The sequence below is a fragment of the Cimex lectularius genome, unplaced genomic scaffold (assembly GCF_000648675.2).
Source record: "Cimex lectularius strain Harlan isolate CLEC.00 unplaced genomic scaffold, Clec_2.1 scaffold19, whole genome shotgun sequence".
NCBI lineage: Eukaryota > Metazoa > Arthropoda > Insecta > Hemiptera > Cimicidae > Cimex > Cimex lectularius.
Window position 1 is genome coordinate 1,790,826 of NW_019392664.1, and position 24,218 is coordinate 1,815,043.

At 34.5% G+C, this 24,218-nt stretch overlaps 1 protein-coding gene across 2 annotated transcripts in view; it reads right to left on the reverse strand.

Moving 5' to 3' along the window:
- Positions 1 to 1,832: 1,832 nt before the first annotated feature.
- Positions 1,833 to 24,218, reverse strand: part of LOC106662100 — a 38,301-nt gene continuing 15,915 nt past the window's right edge. For both annotated transcript variants that reach the window (XM_014385908.2, XM_024225011.1), the window contains exons 3-4: positions 4,012 to 4,913; positions 1,833 to 2,608 (exon numbers count right to left, since the gene is read on the reverse strand). In XM_014385908.2, coding sequence (XP_014241394.1) covers positions 2,239 to 2,608; positions 4,012 to 4,913 — 1,272 coding nt within the window. In that variant the 3' untranslated portion in view covers positions 1,833 to 2,238. The remainder of the gene's footprint in view (positions 2,609 to 4,011; positions 4,914 to 24,218) is intronic.

The window sequence follows — 24,218 nt, forward strand, 5'->3', positions numbered from 1 at the left end:
GATATTTTGATAACGACGAAACGAAATAAATAGTATATATAAAATATAAATAGGGTTTTGTATGTATATGAAGAGAAAAGATCAAACAATTAAAAAACTAGTTGATAGCTTTAAAGATTATACATATCTATTCAGAAATCGTGAGATGCGGTCTGGTGTGATTTAGGTTTTAGAAAAACATTTTCTTTATCGTGCCAACGTTCGTTTCCAGCTTTATTGAAATCATCTTCAGGGCTCATCGAGAGTGCCGACACACAAGAATGACACAGTTACGCAAGAAACAAACACTTTGAGCCCTGAAGATGATCTCAGTAAAGATCGAAACGTTGGCACGATAAAAAAAATGTTTTTCTAAAACCTACATCACACCAGACCGCATCTCACGATTTCTGAATAATTATCGATTAACGGTCACTAATCACCACACTTTATACATATCAAAAATATTACTTTAAAACTAAAAATACTGGAAATAGGTGTTTAACAAAATGATGTACAATGAATAGGAGAAAACGATTTATTCCAAACCAAATGTATACAGTGACAAAGAAGGATACGTAAAAATGTGAAAATAATCATCTTTGACCGAAAGTCGCTTGTAATTTTTTTTAAACGATGAACCTTTAAAAATTTTCCTATTAAAAGAAAAAAAAACATCGCGGAACATTACTCAAAAGGTGTAATAGTGGTTTTATAATCCCAGATCTTCATATCCGCAGGAGGGCGAGAGAATCTTGTAATGGGTTAGTCAGTGACCCAGACGTGGCCTACTTTACCGGATTCCGATCTACCGGTACGAACTAAGGGGAAAAAACGAGTTTCAATTTTTTTTTCAGTAAAGAAAAAATAAATTGCTGTCACAAATAGCTTAAAAATCTCTTTTATTCACACTCCTTCCCCATACACAAAATAAATAAATAAATAAATAATATTTACACATCACATACTTATTTGATTTAAACAATTTTTTTTATTTAGACATTACAATTGAGCGTGGTACCGGATGTTTCCGGACATTCCATTGGGAGAAGGTAATTAATTAAAGGAGATAGAATACGATTAAAATAAAACTAAACAATAAATAAATTCACTCAACAATAAATAATATTTACACACACTTTTACAAAATACATTATAAGAATATTGAATTGACAAAGCGTCCAGTTTAGACACAAAAATTGAACTTTTAAAAAAAATAAAATCAACAATCTTTGGTCGGTTTTGATTTATAGAAATGGCAACCGTGCCAAATTCAATATTCCAGGGACAAGGCTTAACTTATAAGACTACGATTTGATTAAAAATTTAGAATGATGATTGAGCGTTTTGATTAGTCGGTCACATTTGAATTGAATTTTGATAGTGGTCAGGCTTTGGCACTTGAGCTTTTCAAAAAGACGTGTAAAAAAGCGATTATTTTACACTGGGCAGTGGCGCGGGTTCGACTTGGATACACGGAGTTAGCATATTCTTGACGAATTTTCGTTAAATGTTAAAGCATAAAATACTTCACGTATTTGACATAACAAAATTAAATATGGCATATTTGATGATTAAAAAGAAATCTTTTGTTTTGCTTAAATGAAATATGTACCAAAATAGCAAACCATTTACGAATTAATTCGTAAGGAAAAATAAAAGTTCATTTAGGTTTCTTCATTTTTTTGTTGTTGTAATAATTAGGCATCGTCAAATAATAAGTCGATCCGGCTTAAGATAAGAGGTAGAAAATTGAAATAACCTAAGATGTCTTTGGTCGTGACAATTGTAGTATTAAGAGGTTTTTTTTTTTAAATTTATAATAATATTTTAAATAATTCAGGTACTTTTATTGCAAACTATGTTTGTGTTTTTTCTTTTATTCATATTATATTAATTTAAAGGATACTTATCATTTAAGGGCCATACTTGGTTATTTACAGAGTTTGGAAAATGACAAATTTCTTATTGTTTAACGTTTAATATTAGTTTCAACGATTTTTACCTTAATGGTGCTACCTGATATTACAACTTTTATTGAATGAAGTTTTTAAGTTTTGATTATTATATTTGTGATATCTTTTTTCAAAAAGGTGATTTGACCCCGTCGCGCAAATATTCCTTTGTAGAAGTCGAACGGGCCACTGCCAAATCGCATACAAAACACATAAGAAAAGAAAATCGGATCATAAAATAACGACCGTGGTAACAGTTCGTTCCCGTCCTTTTCCGTAAGGCGACCAGGATTTAAGCTCGAGGTTAGCACTTGGTCATTTTGGGCTTGAGCCTCATGCAGAGAAGGGCGGAGAAGAGCGAAGAGGCGAGGAGGATGCCGAGGAGTACGATGAGCGTAGCAGCGAAACCGGGCGTCGTCATGCAGATCACACCTGCTTCCGTTGCCACCGGGAAAACGAGCGTGGATGTCGTGTTGCTGTTGTCGTCTAATGGGAAGGTCAGATCACCGGTCGAGACGACTTTGATGACCCTGTTCACGCCCACTTCCTGTCCTATTGAACGCCGGGCCCTCTTGTACCAAGTCGGCGCCCGCTCGTCTCTCAGGTGCACCACGTCGATAGAACCGGTTTCGTGGTGTTCGGTCTGCTCGGAACATTGCTCTGGACACTGGTATCTGTCAACAAACATTATCCTTTAAGCATTTGAACAAAGAGAAACATTGAGCAGTTAATAAAAAATAGCTTTTTTAACGATTTGCTACTGCAGCTAAAAAGCAATCCCAACTCAACAAAACTATATCACATTTTATATTTATTAGTTTAAATTTAAATATTTCTCAAGATTCGCACTTTCATAATATTGATAAACTTAAACCGGAACCACCATCACTTGTAGGGTTTTCTGGGGCGATGAAGAACGAATGAACCCAAACGTTTTCCTTTAGCAGTGTCTCCCAGCAGAACCTCAAAAAAGATTAAAACTTAAATGTAGAGACAAGAACAGCCTAATGAGTGAATATCTGTTACTCGCCGCCAGAACAGGATGCCTGAATTTACCCAAAGCCTCCAGATAAACCTGGGTACGAAAAAAGTTATGAAAAGGAAAAACTTGCGTTAAGACAGGCACCGTCTCATCTGCTGACACACTGATAGAGCTAGAATGAAAGAAAGTACAGGGACCGGAACACCATACTCGGAGCCCATGGAAATGTGTACACGATTATCTTTCAAGCAGGATGCCAAAACAAGGACAGTTTGATCTATCATGATAGATAGTCGGAGCCAGGCATCTACCAGAGCATCAAACTCAAACATTATTAGTTCAAGATGGCTCATGGTCATGCAGGAGGGGAAGAGGAACCGGATGGTCTTTCTAAGGAAGGGACTGCAAGGCCGCTAATAGGTCGTTTTTGTGCCATAAGGAAATGCCAATGAGCATTTTATGAAAAATACATGGTAAAAATGAGTAACCAATGGGATTCACTCACTAGACACAGAAAATCCAAAAATCTGCTGATGAAATTTGGAAAGAAAGAGACTGTAGAATGCGTGAAAGAAAGCAGGAAAAAATTACGAATTCTAGCAGGTTTTCTTGGTTTGCACCAATTAATAAACTGTGGTACTACACTTATCTGCAAGAGGAACAGCTTTGGGGATGTACAACATAATTATAAAGGAAATACAGACATTAAAATCGGACCTTGACGAATTTGAACTCACCTGTGTGCTATAGGTATAAAACCGGGTACACAATAGCTCTCAAACTCAAAGTGCGCAGAATGCCGAATCTTACATCTTACATCTTTCATGCCAACCATTACTTAGCGCTAATATTTTTGAATAGTCAGTTTTGAAAATTTAAAATGGCGTGGGATTTCAATATTAAAAGATGCGATAGATCTAAACAATTCTAGTGTTCATAAATGCCAACCAAATAAATTGAGATCAATGTTTAAAGGGTTGCTTTGTTGACAATAAAAGTGGTGAAGCCCAGTATATTAAAATATGAAATAAATGTACATGATTTACCACATGGGGGTTTAACTTAAAAATAAGGAAATACTTATAAATAAATTACCTGCAAATTTGTATGGTACACTGAAAATGCACTTCCATCGAATCCGGGAACTTGAACGCCTGGAAATGGGCATAAGAAAGTACACTCGCACTGGCACCGAAGTTTTTGATCTTTGTGAACCTTGACATTAATTTGGGCCTGGTGACACATCCTCTCCTGTCGACCAATTGGATCGGAGCTCGTTTTCCATCGTGAGCCACACAGTTCCTGACGAGCATGTCAAATTTGGAGTCGTCGTCTTTTATGGCGAGAACCATAGTCATGGTCTGTCCGATTTTGACCAGGCCGGACACCTCTGAGGCCCAGGGTCCTTTGCCGACCTGAATCTGCATCCAGCAGCCTACGTTGTCTCCGGCGAAGTCCGCTCTGACCACGTCTAACATGTCGACCGGGAACGGCCGGAAGGTGACGGACTTTTCGTACTGGTCGTGCCACGTGCAGCGTAGCTTCCTCGCCTGGTCCCAGACCTCTTGCACCTGCGGGTCGTATTGGACGACGATGATGTTCTCGAAGTATGTTCCAGAGCCTGAATCAGCGCCATAGCCGTACAGGCCATTTTCAGTGTTGCCTGCAGTGCCGCACGAGTGGATGCCGATCTCGAAGCTCGCCTGCGACCTACCAAGCCCGGAGGGAAGGTGGACGCAATTGGCGTTGCTGTAATGGCCCTTGCTGAACACAATTCCATAAAAGGGTTTGTCGAAGCCGATAAACACTTTCATGCTGTTCTTCTCGCACTTGACGTCCAGCGAAGTGATCACTGGAAGTTCCGGCTGTGGAGCAGGCCATTGCTCGTGATATCCGCCGTTTCCCACGCCGCCCACATGTCCGGTCTCGAGGGCTATCTGATCGGAATCCTCTCTCTTAGATACACTCCCTTCGGCTTTTCCTTTATCATCTCCTCCCTGAAACATTAAACAATTCTCGTTAATCCAATTATTATCTCCAACTTAAATTAATTTTCTGAATAAGCTTTCAATCACAGAAGAAAAACAATATAATATGACGCCGAATGAATAATTCTTTAGTTTGCTAACTTTTTGTCGTATTAAATTAAAAATTTTTTAATATGACTGAAATATTTCATGTTTTAATCAAGCTTGGTAGATATAGAACAATGTGACTTTGATTATGAGCAGTTTTATTATTGATTGGTTCATTCACACAGCATTCTGAGTCAATAATTTATTATTGTTTTTAAGTCTGAACATGTCTGACAAACCTAGAACAATAAATATGAAAATTATCAGTTACTTTGTGATAGAGGCAATAATTTAGTAAAGGAAGTTTTTTTCGGTAGGCGAAGTTCTAAACAAGTAATGCTCATCTTTTATTATTGGGTTGTCCGGAAAATAATGCAGGATTTTGGTATTAAACAAAAAAAAAGAAACTAGTTACTTTAAAGCAATGTTCTTTAATCAAAATAATTTCCCATACNAGTAATCCTGTAAACGTAAACAGAATATTTTATATAGATTTTTTTTAATGAAAACTTAAAATCCTGCATTATTTTCCGGACAACCCAATAGGTTCAGATCAGTACACAAAAGAAATCGCTGAACATCTTTCGAGGTCGATCACGATTCTATCATTTGCCGAATTGAGTTCATTGTTAGTTTGTTGTTCGAGTTGTAAGAGCGATAATGGAAGGATTCGAACAGTTATGATAGATTATTTTCTTAACAATACCTACGCTCTATTAAACATCCGAGAAAGCAAGTGAATATCGGAAGAACCCAAGATAAATCTAACATTAGACGGCAAAATCTTTATTAATAACTGATGATTTAAGATTAATTATACTATATAGCGACAATGCAATGAACAACGTAAAACTACTTGTAAATGTTTATTTGTTAAATGTTTAAGATCTTTCCAAAACAGCATAATTATCTGGTTCTTTAAAATCTGGAATACCGATAGTAAATTCTTCTATATTTAATAGAAAGGAAGCTATAACCTAGAATTCCAACGACGAGAAAAGAAGGTAGACATGGGTAAATAACGACCGTGGCCAGAATTTACTGTTTTCAGGGCTCATAGATATCCTGTTTGACTATGAGTAGAAGCATTACCTCTTCAAATAAGAAGTCACACCTTTAAAACCTCTCGGCGGCTTTTTACGTATTCTCATCCGGCTCATCTTTTACTAGCGTACTCTTTTGTTGTTCATTTAGAAAGTTGGGTAATTTGTGCGCCTTTGAGCCCATTAATTAGCCACAGTTTTTAACGGGTTTTACCAATAACGGACGTTTCACTGGGGGACGCGGCGCAACATTAGTCACGAACATCCAAGTCGACGTTAATAGTCAAATTATTAATGGGGCATAAAATCAGATTACATTAATCGATTTTTGTTAAATATATGTAAATACTAAAAGATCAGGTATAATAACGTGTAAAACAAAGGGCATGAAACAATGGAGTAACCGAACTACAAACCTTATTGGTCTTTGACATTAACCCACATTTTGGGAGATTCTTTTTTCTAAAGGTATAATAATGGTCATAATAAAAAACAATCTTAGCAATCTATATAGAACTTTCATCCCTCTTTTTTAATTGCCCCTTTTTAATTTATTATAGCATTATAATTTTACAAACGTAAAAGTAATATCATAGTATTCATATTCTGAATACTTTAGTATTCATATTCTGAATACTTTTATTTAATAACTATTGTAATAAGAATAATATTTTTTAAATAAAACATCGTTAATATATTCTTAATAACGGAGATTTTTGTTTAATGTTTAAAGTTGCAAATTTCTTCTCGGGGTTTTGTAGGATTAATTTTTCTAAATATTTTCATAGCACACAAAAAACGCCAAACGATTAATATATAATTATTCAAACTTTACAGGCTGTGATTCTAATTATTAAAACTAATGATTTGATACTTGCTTTATGAACCATATAGAAGCTATCTTCAAAATTTTATTTTAAAAAAAATATTTAGTTTGTTTTGTCTGACAAATGTACACGATATAATTTTATAAAAAAGTGCGTGAATATTAGAATAATTGAATAATTGTGAATATTGAATAATCACAAACCATATTGACGATTACTACATGAGCATACTTCAGTATAGAAAACATACTAGAATTATAGAAATTTTAGAAATTTTTCAACACATCTGGTTGATTTATTTTATTCTATTTGTTATATATATTTAATTTTATATACACAGAATTTGAAAAAAATCGTATATATATTTCCTTTATATAAATGTATGAAAGGAAATTAAATCAATGCAAAATAATAACCATTAATTCAATCTATTTAAGATAATAATGACTCAAGTGTAATGGAAACAGACCAACGTTTATTCTCACTTTTGTTTTTAATTTGTATATATTTCCTTTCTCGTTGTTACATGTTACATTTGCTTATTTGAAAGAAGTTGTACTGCAAATTAAAAAAAAATGACATTGTCAATATTTAATTCAGCACATTTTTAAATCCAATAAGAGGCAAAAAAAGGCTAGATTTGTTTTTTTGGTAAATTGTAATCTTTAAAAAAAAAATTAATAACCTCAATTTTATTAGGTTTTGAATGTTTTGCTGTGGAATATTTTCATACTCTTCGAACCAATCTTAATTCCTGTAAATTCTCTCCCATCACTGAACGACTTTTTAATCACTTGAAAACGCGTCCCAGTGGTGCCTGATAGGGTTTAAGTCGGAATGACACTGGCCACTCCAAACATTGAGTTTAAGCCCAGTCCAAGTAGTCACCAACGAATTGTGTGGGGCCTTTGTCATGGATAAAAATAAAACCGTCGCCAATGGGTAGCATATACGGAACAACTTCTTCTGATGTCACATCTTCAATGTATCGCGCTGCAGAAATATTACGGGGTTATATCGCTCTCCAGTTCTTCTCCAAACCCTTTCTCCGCCGTCAATAGACCTCAAACAAAACCGTGACTCATTCGAAAACAAGTTTTTAGTCCAATGTTGCTCACACTAATTGATGTGATTTCTTGAAAAACTTAACCAAGCTATTCTGTGTCTTGTCAGAATTTTTGGACCAGTGACAGGCCTACTCGCACGTATTCAGCTTCTAAAAGTCTTCACCTTGCAGCGCATAAACTGACATTAACATTTCTTGTTGAAGTTGTTGCTTCATCTCAACATCGATAGACTGTCGATTACGTAGTAGATTTGAAACATTAAAATGACCATCTCTCTGAGATGTGACACGATGGCATTTGATCCATGCCTTTTTGAGTCTTCTGGGAATGATGGTGGCCACATACCCTTGACTTGTTCAAATTTGAAACTTGAAAATTGGGCAAGAAGCATAAAAAAACTAATCAAGAAGAGATTTAATATTTAAAGATTTATTTACAACTTCTAATTGTAAACTCAAAAATGATATTTTATCTGATTTATTTAACTCCAACCCTTTAAAACGGACCAAATATTGTTGTAAAATAATCAATGGCGGATTGCCTAAGAGATAATTAAAAATATTAAGGGCGGCCATTATTTTTGCCTCTTAGCGTATAATTCCCAGTGAATTTTATTTATTGTGTCTAGTTTAGATTTATTTGAATATTAAAATTTAATGTTAAAGTAAATTACAATTAATTAACGTTTTTAGTTGAGGTGAAAAAAAGTTAATGGCACGATCGGGATTCGAACCCACGATCTTCGGCTAGATACGCCGCTGCTCTACCACCTGTGCTATCGTGACCTCGATCCACTCGGACATCAACTTCCTATCTCAACCCCACCTTATGAGTTTTCCCTCCTTTTTGCCATTTTTCAACTAACTTTTTTTCATCTCAACTAAAAACCTTAATTAATTGTAATGTATTAATTGGTCAAGCGGACCACGAAACTAGTGAATTTAAAGTAAATTTAAAAGTAATCTTTAAGGTACAAGGTTAGTCTTGTCCTTAGCAAATTTCATTTATATCATCTAAATGACAAATTAAAAACTTCAACTTGTTAATAATCTTTGATTTTCACTCAAGACCTTAAACGTATAGTAATAATTTTTTACAAAGAACTCTATTTCTTGGAATGAAAGTAGTAATTAAATTTTGACGAAATTTTAAAATTATTCCAGAAAAACTCGAATTGGGTTATTTATTTATCGAATTCTGTTAGCGAGATATTCAAGAAAATATATTTCCGCTCCAATTTAACCAGTCCAACTATTTCCAGTTCCCAATCAACTAAACTTGAATGTGGGAATCAGGTAACCTGCCATCTACACAGATCCAAGGCATTTAATAGAGTCGACCACAATCTTTTTTTTCTCAAACTTAAAAATGTCTGACAATTTTGGTCCTTGATCTTAGTTATTTAACTAACCGCGAAAGTATTGTGATATTAGACAGATAGCAGTCTCAAGTAATAAATGGGTCCGCTGGTGTTCCCAATTTGCTCATCTCTTTCCACCTCTTATTTAATATTTTCATCGACCTTCCTTTCATTCAAAATATTACACAACTTCTGATGACTTAAAATTTTTCCTGTCTAGTGCATCTATACATGATGGCTTCTTCAATCCGACTTTGATGTTCTACCACTAGTTACCAACAGTTTTTATACGTGTTATTTTTTAACACAAATTAACTTAACTTTGAGCCTTCATATCTTATTATTTTACAGATCTCGACCCTAAAGCCTTGACTACTCTTTACATATCGCTAGTAAGGACTTGAATCCCTACACTGATAAATCTATTTACAAACTTAAGTCTTTACAGTTTAAATTTCTCAGAATCCTAGCCTATAAAATAGGTGAAACGATTATTGAATATATGCAATTTGAACAGTACTTAATTCCTCTAGAGACACGTAAACTTCACTCTGATTTACGTATTGTTTTCAAACTAATTAACTACTAAATTGAAAATCCTTTACTTAGCCGAATCAACTTATTTTCACCGAAGAATAGCCTCTTTCATATTTCTTACTATTGTACTACCTCTATGTACTACAAATACTCCAGACAGAATTATGCATTCTGTAAATAATATTCCTCATCTTGAAAATTATACCACATTCATTGTTACACTGTGAAACTTTTAAAAAATGTAAGAGAATCGACTGCCCAAAATTTTTAATTACCTTTAGGTAACCTTACGACAACAAACAATACATCGTATCTTGATATCTTGGTATGAAACCTTAAGTAAATCCCTAAACTGGTTAATGTTAGTTAGAATACTATCCATTTAATAAATCAAATTTTGAATAGATATAAAAGTTTGAAAAAAGGTGTGATCATTTTATGTACAAAAAACGTAGTGCTTCAACGTGATAAACTGATTTTAATGAATAAATTAATTTTGTGGAATCTTTTATGGCTAAAGATCTGCTAAAATACTGGATCTTAGCGTAATAATTTTACACTGTTTGGTATTTTAATTGCTGTTTTTTATTTAGTTTCGGTTTACCTATCCTAGTTGTTTTTGACTGTCTGACGCGTTTTCGCTTCTCGTCATGTTCTGTACAAGGATGTGACTCCATCTGATATAGAATAGGCCGAAAACGATCAAACCGTAGGACCGTTATCACACTGGCACTAATAGCAAATTACATTTTTTTTAAATAGATTTGTCGTCTTTTGTCGAAGTTATTGACCAGAATATTTTGAATTTAGGTTGGGTAGTGATCAGGATTGTGGTCAGTCAGCTATTGCCATTAAATGTAGGCGTACAAATAAATACTATCAACCATTGACTAATAATCGTCTTGTACATCAACATTATATATTAGCCCTGAGATTTAGCCGAAAGATTGTCACATGATAACCACTGAAGATTGAGAAAAGGCGAAATTTAGGATGGGTAGTGTATCAGGGTTGTCGTCAGTCAGCTATGAGATATTTATCAAGTGCCAATCTTTCTGTTAAATTTCAGTGTTAAATTTTATATAAGGGTGAACCGTGAACAGACAGACAATACTTCAGGAGGTTATCCTATCGGACAAATTGGAAAAGTTATATCTCATAAAATGTTAATTCTACTATAAAATCGATTAAATCAATAGAAAGAGCATTGGAGAAACAAAATCAGTTAGATTGAATTTTACAAGTTTTCAGAGTTCTTGCCTAAAATTTAAGTAATATTTTCATAGCTCCGTAGCTACTAAATGATATGGCGCTTACAGAAAAGTTGCCATTATGAATGAGCATTGAACACACGTACTTATTCCCAAAATCCCAATACCAATGCTAAATAAAGTTTAATTAATAATAATAATAATAATTGCTAAAAATTGAATGTTCTGTTACTAATGATTAAAAAAAATTAGTCCTTAAGCCTTTGAAGCTTCTAATAAAAAATAAATGTTGAACTCTTTGGTACAAATGTGTGGTGTTTAGTGACCGTTAGTTAATGATTATTCGGAGATCGTGAGATGCGGTCTGGGGTGATGTAGGTTTTAGAAAAACATTTTCTTTATCGTGCCAACGTTTCGATCTTTATTGAGATCATCTTCAGGGTCTCAAAGTGTTTGTTTCTTGCGTAATTGTGTCATTCTTGTGTGTCGTGTTTTATCATAAAATAGCAATATCTCACTGGCACCCTCAATACGACACACAAGAATGACACAATTACGCAGAAAACAAACACTTTGAGCCTGAAGATGATCTCAATAAAGATCGAAACGTTGGCACGACAAAGAAAATGTTTTTCTGAAAACTACGTCACACCAGACCGCATCTCACGATCTCCAAATAATCTTTGGTACAAAATTGAACAGAAGAAGAAACAAAAATCTACTAAAATAAACGATACAGGCTTGCATTCTTCAGTTACAATTTTTTTTAAAAATTGATCACTCTATAGGTGTTTCGATGGTCTTTGCATGATGCGTGATGTAGTCAAATTTATCGCAAGACATACATTTTATGAGATAAGGGGGACTTTTCAGAAAAAGGTTGTGAAAGGTTGAGGTAACAAGAAAAGAAAATATGTCGATTACAATTGAGAATCAGACTTTGAACAATAGGAACTTTTTAGTCCAATTGGACATGTAGCATAATCTATAAGAAGTATTGACGTGTGTTCTCGAGACATGCTATGTATACTTTTTGGTTTTATGTTAATTAATAATTATATTCATCTGTGCTCCATACAATTACGAATCGTTATAATAGTAAGATTTCAATTCAATCTGATTTGGCTTAGGTTTCTTTGTTCTTGATTTGCATGAAAAAAGAAAGACCGGATGTCATGTTTTTATAATTTCGATTCCAATGATGTGGATGAATCAAATTTCTCAAAAATACGCAGTCATTTGTCTCGAATGGGCAACGATATCCATTTGTGACAAATTGAACGAGGAAGAGGTCACGTGTCGACGTGGGGCAAAGCGTTCCCTTTCAACAGGGTCATGCCTTTCTGCGAGACGGTAGCCGGTGAAGCGTAAAAGCTGACCCGCTTAGCCGCGGAAGCGCACCACCTCTCGCTAGAAACTTCACCGGAAGGAAATTAAGGCTTAACCAGTCTAGCATACAGCGTTTGTACAAAGGATGTGATTGTCAAACGGTCGGCTTTCCTTAGAAAGAGCGGCCGGGGGCTCCTTACTAACAGGTGTCGGTGGTAGGAGACAATGGGGTCATGCCCTACTGGCCGAAGGTGTACCGTTAAACAGGGACTCGAGGCCCTCAGCACCGCATTCCTTACGTCATCGGCTCTCCGCTCCCTACCGACACCCGGATTTCAGAACGAAGCCCCCCATCGGGAAGATTCCGGAAGAACTGCTCGCCGCCGATTAAAATACCGTCTCACGATATCCGGAACAATAGAACCAGACGGAACGGAACAAAAAAAACTACAAAACTAATAACACGTATTTGTTCGATTTGGAATTTCTCATCTTGTTGCCTCATCTTTCAGTTCAGTAAGGGCCCCGTTAAACAGACGCATTTTAAAATAAATTGGGGGGAAACCGCTTCAGGAATGTTTCCAACAGTTCATCACTGGTCGTCTATATTCAAACTTTCGTCTACACCCCTTATCCAATGTTAGTCCTTGTTAGTCCAATCAATAAAACCGAAAATTTTCAAAAGTAACTGGGAAACAGGCATTTTATCATTTCTTCTCCTGTCTGGATAGGTTGTTAAGATTTGTTATTTTTCCAACATCCCATCGAATGCTTCCTAGCATTCCATGATCAATTAATCATTTCTGTCATATTCAATCATATACTTACTGTAAACATCTATTCAATTTACACTGCCATCAAACCGTCCCTACTATTGAATTTTGTACTATTTGGTTCAATGTTGCCATTCACATTAATGCACATGCATTCTATCTCTAATTACCATATGTTTGACCTCAAAGTTCATATATATGGGGTGTTCCGTAACGGACGTCAATACTTGAGGTCATCCTACAAAAAGGAGGACGTTTTATAAATTAAATTTTTAAAGCTTGTTGTTTTTTCTTATGTTCAATTTTGTACCAAAGAGTCTTTTTTTGTTAACATTGTATTACTTTCATTATTTTTTAATAAAAGTTTAACTGTAAGTGCCATACAAGAATTTTAGAAATTCGTAAAAGTCTATCTTCTAAATGATTTTGTAATTAGTTGGGTTAAGGTTATAACAAAAAAATAAATTCCTTAGGGGTTTTAATGCTATTTCCATTGGTGAGAACAAATTTGCGAAGATCAATTTTTTATGAGATACTGGAGTTTTAAAAATACAGTTGAAGAAACATGGAAAGTGAAATATCTTGAATACAATTGAGAATCACACATTGGACAATAGGGACTTTTAGTTCAATTGGACATGTAGGATAACCTTCTGCAGTATTGACCTCTGGCCATGGTATAAAGTCATTTAATGAAAAGGAATTTTAGATCCTTTGGTAACAGCTCATCATATCTTTCAATGTAATCTTGATGATTATGGTCAAACCTCATCAGTTATTCAGCGATTCTTCGTTATTTTATGGTAACTGTCACGTTATCATTGTTTTAAATATAATATTAGATATAGATACATGTTTTGAAAGGAAGCTATGGACAAAAATATCCTTTGCTAGTAGGACTATCAAAAGGAAGCGCTTGAGGAACTTTGTCAGCAGTTTGTCAATGCCATATCCGTTTTACCATCAAACTATCGACATTAGTCTGTTCTAGGGATAGATAGCCAAAAAATAGTTCTGGCCAAATTAATTTTTTTTTGAGGAAAGAAAACTACATCCATTTTTTAGTTCTTGCTGATTTTATAACAGGAACGTTTTACTTGGTTGGCATGTTAATGATTTACTGCTCATACCTTGGATTTTTAGATTTCTTCAATCAAATAGCCGCCAGTTAAATTTCTATTGCTTTACTTAAAACTCAACCAATGATTTTTAGAATTGGAATTTGTAGAAAAAAAACTCTCGAAAAACGTTGATAACACCTTTTTATTAACTCACGACTTCCAGGTGACCAGACAGTCGATCGATCAATAGCAATGAAATTTTAATTTGTTCACCCGATGACCATTAATTCACGTAACTTTTGTTTTCAAGTAAAAAAAAAGTTTCCCATTATTCTGGTACTCAAACGTTTTAAAAAGAATTAGTGAAAAACTGTCACCAGTGTCGGTATGATCTTGGATCTGATTTGGCCACTACTGTTTAAGTAAAATTGTCCTATTATCACGTCGTTTTTGTGGTCAGCCCAATGTTGGTCTACTAAATGTGCCAACAATGTCTGAGCAGTTTATCATTTCTGATCTTTTATTTAAGTGCGATTTTTATGTGAGGAATTACCTTCCTTTCTTAATCGTCCAAACAGTCCAATAGTGATTGCCATCATGTAAAATAGAAGCATCTGTACTATCTCAAGGAGAGATTTTTGGCAGTAAACCAGGGACAAATGAGAATGCACTTATCGCCTTGTAACAATTATCCCTATTACAAAACCACATGTAAACAATTAAAAAATGGATCTTGGGAAAATAAAGTTGAACCCCTCAGAGGCCCAACTTTATTACCTTTTTACTCCGCCGTGAGACTTTTTCTGGTACATAGGTATACAACACACACACTTAACAGAAGTTCAAAATTACCATTAAAATAAAAACTTTCGACGTATAGAAACGTACTCAAACCAGGTGCCAAGTTTACAAATTGGCTATGCATCCAATATTCAAAGATTACAGTTTTCAATCAACATTTTACGACTGGTAAGTTAGGTAATTCTTGTCATACCGCTTTACGTCCAACTACCCGTTGGTTGTTATGGACGAGGGTTCAAACCACTTTACAACACTTCTTGAATACGATGCTCAGTTACAAAAGCCATGTGCTAATCCGGTATTCGAACCCAGAAACACTAGCAAGGCAAATACGCCGTAACCACTTGGCGACCGAGGTTCGGTGTTCCGACTTGTTGTTTCTTCGCCTTCCTATGTAAAACATATTATACATGTTTTCACAATAATTGCAGGATTACACTAACACACAAGTACAATTACCCTATAAAGATTATGGGCAGCTTTCCTCTGTAACGCCAATTAGTTCCACATTGCCAACATAGAAATCCAACCTGCTCGTTGTGTATAATAATTATACAGTTGTAGATAAATACATAATTAAAGTATAATGAACTACATTAAAATGTCCATAAACATTAATGAAATCACTCAAGTTATTACATTTCCTCAAAAGACACATTATTAATGGGCATATTTTATTTTAACTACATAAATATATGTAGCACTAATACTTTTTATTAATTTTTTATTGTTTAGCAAATAAATTTCAAATATGAGTCCATTTTAGTATGAATAATTAAAAAATTAAGAAATGTAGTTGTCACCCAATAAAATAAATAAACCTATCGATGTGCAGAGTAAAATTACAATGTTTGGATTTCAACGATTTTATTGTTTTAAATTGAATAGTCACTAAAATTTATTTCAAAAAATTAAGAATAGAAATAAATAAATAAAAATTGTTGCATTTCTAGCCCTCATGGTTCAAAAGAAGAACAATAAGAGTTTGTAGTTTGGTCGTTTTTGATCATTTCGATCTACCAATAGCTTTTCGGCTTTTCACTATTTCCCGAGAAAATTGACGGACAAAAATGATTGGAAATAAAAAAATTGTTTATCACCCCGAAGATCCCAAGTCCTATAATTTATTATTGGTATTGGAAACACAAACTATAAGTTGCATATTAATAGTTGTTTTTTTTTTTTTTTTTTTTTTGCGGGGAGGGTTCTGACCTCTTAATATTCGCATTGATTGTTCACATTCATATTGAAAGTTGATAAAAATTTAAACTGAGTGGAAAACTGAAATAATGGAAAACGTACAGTTTAACTCATTCGCGATAAACTTGGTAATACTAAACCAGCACGACAGTCGTGTACTCCACGATGGAAAGTTCCAATAAAGGAAAAACTCAAGGGGTCGACATAATTCTAATTGTTAATATTGTTTAAAAAGACGTTTTAACGTCTGAGCTCCCTTCACGCCCTAATTTATCTGTAAAAATTAACTTTCTTTAAAAAGTGTTTGTGGGTAAGTGTCCCCTCGGTCGTTAAGGTGGTTTCACATATTTTCATATTTTAACAAAAAGGTTTGTTTTTCTTTCAATACACACATAAATGCATAAGTAATACTTCTTTATCAGTGTTTATTGCAATTTTACATTTATTAAACCCGTTTTTAAAATAGTTGTTTACAAATATTTTGTCATTTTATATTTCGTTTTGAAGTCATTTTAAAATTAATTGATATATATTTTGTGTTTTCTTTTGAGCGCATAAAGTATAAATGTATTTATTAGAATGACTATCTAGTGTGAGTGGGCAAATTGTGGAGAATTTCCATAATTATGTTTATTGGATTGTTACAAATTTTACATTTCTGAGCTCTTTTTAATTACAAAGGTAGAACAAAAAAATGTGAAAAGTTTCATTCTTCGGTTTATCACGAAAGTAAATAAAAAAACTCAGTGTTTCCAATTGTATTTTCGTTATATTTCGGTGAGGCCCTGACAAAAATTAACCTAATATTATTAAGTTTATCAAAATGCGGAAATCTGTTGGCTAAACCTGCATCTATTCATTTTTAACTACTACAAAATATAATACTAAAATAATAGTAATGGCCGTAATAGTAGTAATAATAGTAATAGTAATTTCCTGGATTGTCAGTTGATGGCCTTGGGACAATCTCGTTCAAGGAAGAACAATTATACTAACCAGACTAAGAATAGGCCACGCGCGGATTACAAGGACGAAAAAGATCATTCTTTGGTTTTCACGTAAATAAACAAACCAATGTTTTACAATGTATTAATCTTACATTTTGATGATGGCCTGACTAAACGAAGCCAAAAAGTTGTATATCAAAATGCTGAAATCTGTTGCCTAATCCATTTTTATTTACTATAAACTCAAAACTAATTCTATAACAGCAAAGTTTTTCCGCGCATGAAAACAAAGTGTAACGAAAGCGGAGTCGATAGATGGCCCTCGGAGAATATAAATCAAAGAAGAGGGATTATACTAACCATGTTATTAGTTATTAACTTATAATAGGCCGTGTAAGATTGAGAAACGAATTCTGAAATTTTTGGGCCAAATCGTACGTATATTATCGGCATGTAAAGAAGATAAGTGTCCTTAATTGAAAGGTGCAATTCCTTGGTTCTATATAAAGAGCGAGTAGGAATGCGGAATGCCTAGTAGCCGATACGAAAATTCAGCACTGATCTTTCGGTCCACAGTTCAGATTGTTGGATGAAATGGACATTTTATTTTACGTACAGTACGTACAGATATATTATCTGTTTTCTTTTGTGTTATTTAGAGTGAATGTATTTATTAAAATGAATGTGTAATGTGAGAGAGACATCCTCAATTAGATTAGTTATATAATATGTGGATAAGAGAAAAATATACTTGTGCGAATGGTATGGATAAATTAGATTAGAAAAACGAATCGGTCTCTTAAACGCGACCTGTATCGGTCTGTTTTGCATCTCCATTGCTGTCTAGTTTTTCCCCGAAAGATTTCCGTGTGTTCTTCAAGGTTCGGACTTTTCCTCTCACAGGAGTATTAACCTTAGCCGCCATAGACCTTCGAACCAACGGAGGACATGTTCCGCGACCTTTTTCCTTCCTGGCAATATCTCCACAGGCTTGTTTCTGGTTCATGTATGTCTCAAGAGCAGTCAGTGTCCAGTCACTAGTGAAAAGATTATTGTAGTCCTAATATATCCTAGATTTAGTAGTTCAGCCGTTAGTTTTAGCGATGGTCCTTTGATGAACATTTTCGCATGCCTTTGTCTTGATCAAAATTCCCATTGCACCTAGGACTTATTTTTAATCCATAGTCTAATGGATCGACATGTTTAGTAGTTTGGCTACCACAAAAGTTTTCAAGGTCAATAGGTATCCGATGGAACTTCCTTGGACCAATTTATCGGCCTTCGTTCCCTCTGCCCTGTGTGCCATGGCACTCAGACAAGGATAAAAAGGAAAGCATGTATACACGAATTAGTAAGAGCGTCTCTAATTTAATTATTTTATTAGGAAATGTAAAAAAGTAGTTTTACAAAATTATTACAATAATCTTATGAAAATATATTTAGTTTGATAGTCTTGGGGTCTAAAGATCTGTTCAAAGTAAATTTATTACATGAATTTTGGCCAAAATTTAATTAAGGTAGGTTTTTCCAATAGTGCTTTTCTAATCGTTCACAAACTATTAAGAATTTGTAAGGTCATTATCCAAGAAGAAATCCTATACTTGATTGACAACTCTAAATTTGTCATAATTTGTAGTTCGTTTAGAAATTTTCTTATTGTTTTCGTTGTTAACAAAGCTTACACGGCTTAACATTTTTTTTCAGTTTTACAGTAAGTTTGAATTTATTTATTTATTTTTTTTTTTATTTGGTGCAAAAAAGGTATTTCTTAACATGACATCATCCTTCCTCCTATCTATAATCATTCAAATCCGGTGTGTTAGATATGTATGAAGGGTGTTACATTTTTGTCCCCTTCCCGGCTTCTGGTCTAAAAAACAGAAATTATCCCGTTAAAATATTGTAGGACGCCAAGGTTGATTAAATGCAAATTCGTTGCGGATTCCCAGGTTGCTCATGGGTGCACAATTAGGAGCAGGGCTTGTAGCCTTGAACCCGGCCTCGTTTTAGATCATCTCGACATTTTATGGCCTCCCCTTATCTAGAGCGGATTATATTATTAATAATCCCCCCCTCTGGCTAATGGTGTGACTTTGGGGATACTTTTTTATTGCCGATTCGACCTGGTGATCTGGTAGGTACAAGAAAGGAGAGTCAAACTGGTTGATTATTCGAACAAAAAGATCTTCTATAATGCAAATTAAACGGGTTTTTATGGAAATGAGTAAGAATTAAAAAATACAGTTTTTTGAAAACTAAAGTTTAAACAATGTAACATAAAAAGGTAATCTGCCTTTACAGAAGAGAAACTGCATAAACTTATTGTTAGTTTTTAATACAAATTCATTCACTGAACTTTATTATTTATTTAAAAATTTCTACAAATAAAATGAATAATTATCATGCAAAATTATATTAAAAAGGTAACATTCATTCGCAAAATACTAAAAAACTATTTTTATTGATAAAGTTGATAAAAAGACATCAGAAAATTTACAATTCAATCAACTAGGGACCGTTAATTAAATTCAGCGTTGTGAAATATGATTTGATGGTCCGTCAGTTATGATGATAGTAATATCGGTTAATTTGATTAAACTGTGCTCGTGAATTCCTCTTTTTAAGTGTAATAACATTAAATGTATATTTATTATACAAAAATCTTCCATCTCAGGTTGATTCAGACAGCATCACGCTCTCTTTGTTTTATTTCCAACCTGCCGTGATCAACTGAAAGATATTATTTAATTTTAGGAATAATAATTATTTTCAATCTCAATGCCATGCTTTGGTGTTTTGTAGGACGAAATTATAACTGTAGAATGTGCGAGTATGGTAAATCCAGTTTTCTATTCTATTCCAATTATCTTACCTATGTAAAACAGTAGTTTTATATATTTTCATATACTGGGAGATATTTTACAATAGATAAATAAAATTTGAATTAAGACAATTAAATGCAAGCATGAAATATTAAAACCAACAAATTGTTTTTGATAAAAATCACTTTACAGTCTCTTTAGAAAAATGTCTTCTGTAAAAATTAGAATTACTTTCTATCTGTTATTTATTCCTAGAGATAGAAAATATATAAAAGAAAATTTTAACTTCCAAATAAAAATAACAACAAGAGATGTTTGGAAAAATAAAAACCTGAAACTTATAGGGGGGCTTATTATCGTACACTGATGTTTCCAAAATTTAACATAAAGTAGAGGCAGGAGTCACAGGCCCAAATTTCTACCTAGCAATAACTCTAATTCCGACACTATCTACTTCAAGGTGAGATCCAAGCGATAGAACTCTGGAAAAATACTCAAAAATGGACTGAAAGGTGCACTGATATACATACTCTCATCCAGCCAAGCTACACTCATTGTACTGCTTCTACACTATAGGACTCATCCACCTTCAACTCAGAATCTTGGAATGTCTAACATGTCTCTAATTCTTGGTAAAACACAATCAGGCAACTCTGATTTGGATGCCAGGAGACTAGATGGTTGAAGGCAATGGACAGGCTGACTAATAAAACCAGTAGTAACTTCACACCTTTTGGACCTGAACGGCAAACTGGCACAACCCAAAGCGGAACTGAACAAATGGATGGAGAAAGAAACGATTGCACACTGGGTGAATTCTCCATGTGCCAAGCAACAAAACAACCAAATCCCAACCAGGACAATTAAAATCTACTTCTATTTCAGCAGGCTGAAAATAAGGGAAAACATGGGCCTTTATGCTCATCGTTGACCATTTAATAACCACCTTAAAAATGAGAAAAACTGAAACAGCAGCATCGGAATATATGTCCCTACAAAGCAATAACCCGGAAATGTAGAGCCACTTCGGAAAGGCGACACCAACGCTTAGGGAAATAACTGAAGAACTCCGGAGAATTGCTGAACTACCTCAAGGGTACTTTTTAAGATATGGATATCAAGAAGAGGCTTCTCAATAAATCTTTTAGGACACAGTAGAAGAAAGTAAGACAGTCAACTGACTCTAGTAAGAAAACACAGTGCACTGAAGATTTTGTATTACATAATAAAAATAAAGCCAATTTGAAAGAAAATAAAACGCTCTTCATCAGGACTTGAAACTTATTAATAATTCACTAGTTTAACAAACAAGAACAACTACTTAGAGTGCGTAAATGGATATGATTTTAAACAGTTAATTACCGAACTGGTAGAACGAAATAAATACCAGTCTAATTTTTTCAGAATTGACAAATATATTGATATTAATGGCTGATATCAATTATATCAAGATCAAGCTGAAGGTTCACAGATTTATCAATCTTTAAACATACCGGGCGCACATTTTCTTTCCTCAAAGGATGTTTCTTTGACAAATTAAATCCTTCAACCTGGCCTATTAAGAAAAATTCCCCGTTTATGAATAAATTAAAAGGCGAGTTTGAAAAATCGACACATGGTGCTAAAACTATATCGCAAATTAAAGAGGGGAACGGGACCACGGACAATTAGAGGAGAGCGCGTAGGCAGTAAAATCTTCTGAGGATGGCGGCGTTTCTTGTACAGTTCAAAGTCTCGCTCCGTCGAATTACCGTGAGACCCGAGTTTGGAATCCCATTAACCTGAATATAAAACACCTCTTGGCCTAAATTTTTAATGCCCAGCCCAAGAACTCTATTACAGCTTCGATATTTCGGACGAGAGGGTTTTGGGCGAAAGAGGACGGTTTTTGGGTGAATTGTAAGCGATTATCGATTGCACGTTTTTCAGGAAACATGACAACGATCAGTAAAATTACGTAAAACTTATTTTCATCGGTAAAGAATGTATCTTCATATGTCAAATATAAAAGAATAATTGATTAGAATGGAAGAAAAATTTGTTGCAAATGTTATAATAAAGTGTCCAAAATACTACAATAAATTATGGACCAGCAAACTTACTACAGTAAAATTCTATATTATAATATTACTAAAACTGTATATTACTACTATACGTATCGGATCAAAAATATCGTTTTTTAGTTGTTTCCAGTTAGCAGCAAAACTAACTTTTTCCTCTAAGATGTACCGAAGTCAAAAATATCAAATAAACTTAACCTGAGTTTTTTAAATTCCTATTTTTGCTAAAAGACTTACATTACAATATTAGGCTTCAAATTTTTGTTAGTTTGGAAAATTGCTTTTTATAGTTTATCTTTGATATAATAAGAAATCACCTTGAAAAATTACGTTTGATTACTGGTCATGTTTCATCTTGTTCTATTTTTTATTTTTTTGTTATTTGATGTGAATATTTGTTAACATTATAATTTCCACCGCGATCCTTAAGATAAAAATGCGAATAAAAGGAAGTGAATGAATTGGTGGGCTGGGTCGACTAAGAAGCTCTAGAGTTCGATGGTTAGGGGTGGGCCATCGGAGGATCTGAATCGTCCTCACTCCATAAAGAATAGGCTACATGAGGTTGACACATGGACACTTTTGAGCACAAACCCGCATAAGTATTTGTTGTAAAGGTTGGTCGATGGGTCCTATTTAATTGTATGGTGACATACCAACTGGTGTCATAAGAAACATCGAACATCCTATCTTTACATGATCAAGACATGCGGAGCCGTTGGCTTAAAAATATGGCTACGTATGGCCCATTTTACGAATGAGTATGATCCTTTTTCTTCGATTCCAATCCTCCGCGGGCTGCGTGTCGACCTTGCTCTTAATACGCGAGAGACATCTGCCAAGGAAAATTTTGCCATTTTTACAAATAATTTGGGAGTTTGCTCGACGAATCCCTGCTTAAAATGTGGCGTGTGTGGTTACTGGTCCAAAACTGATTTGTATTGCGGGGAAGGAATCGAGGAAGTTAAAAATTAACCGGTCTCTTTACGACCTATGTACAGCGACCAGTATCAGTCTATTTGGCTACCTACATTTCTTGACCGCCCAATGAAGCTTTAGACTTTTTATCAAACTCTAAAGCTTTTTTAAGGACTCCCGCGTGTTCCTTCAGGCTTTTCCTACTGGGGTAGGAATTTCGCTTGCATAGGCCTTCGCACCATCAGAAGACATGTCCCACTGTTTCTTCTTCCTAGCAAAATCTGCTCAGATTTGTTTCCTCTGCTCCAAGTCTATAAACATTATTTCGGAGTCTTCAGTGCCCAGTCAGCAATCTAAATGTCAACTGCCGTTAGTTTCTGCGATGGTGCTTTCATAAACTCTTTCGCATGTCTTCTCAGTCCTGGAATACATTCCACTGAACCGACGACTTATTTTAAATATTTTTTTATTAATTAAAATACCCTCGATCACTTTCAATATACGTCTCCCATCGTGATGGCAAGTTCTATATATCCTCTGAATAGAATTTTGAGTTTTTATTATTAACTAATTCCATAAACGCATTTTCTAACGACTTTTGATCAATAAATGTGTAGAACGTTGTCCAGGTATCTGAAAATGGTGGTCGGTAGGCGAGAGGTCTGGAGAATAGGTATGGTGGCCAAGATCCAACAGTTTTCGTGTTGTCACATATGAGCTGTTTGTCCTGTAAATTATATTGATAGCCGTAAGGATAGGGGTCATCAGCAGAGATGCAAAGATGCTCATGAAATTGTAGACTGAGTGGGCTTTCTTTTGAAAAAGACAGGCCAAACAATTGGCATGGTCAAAGCCCTCGAGTTACACAGGGCTACTGTCATGAGGCGACGATAACAGAAAAACCTTGGCCTACCCGCTCAATACCCACGAAATTTGAGACTAATATGCAGGATATCTTGCGTAGAGAAGATATCACATCAATTCCTTTTCGTCGGTTATGTTGGGATAGCAAGGAATAAACTAGCAGATCAAATGGCTAAAGCAGTCTCCCATAGTGGTAATTTACCTCACTCTTACACCAGGGTTGCTTTTGGCACAAACAAGAAAAAATAGGTAAGCCTGGACTTGTAAAAGGACTCATGAAATAACTCGCCATGGAATGTCAAACTGGATTCAGAAAGGTTTTTTCTAATAAAAAGATAGGTTGAAATTATTTTATGACTTTCGTTTCCTCTTACGTAAAAATTTAAAACCTCGTACATTCCATTTAG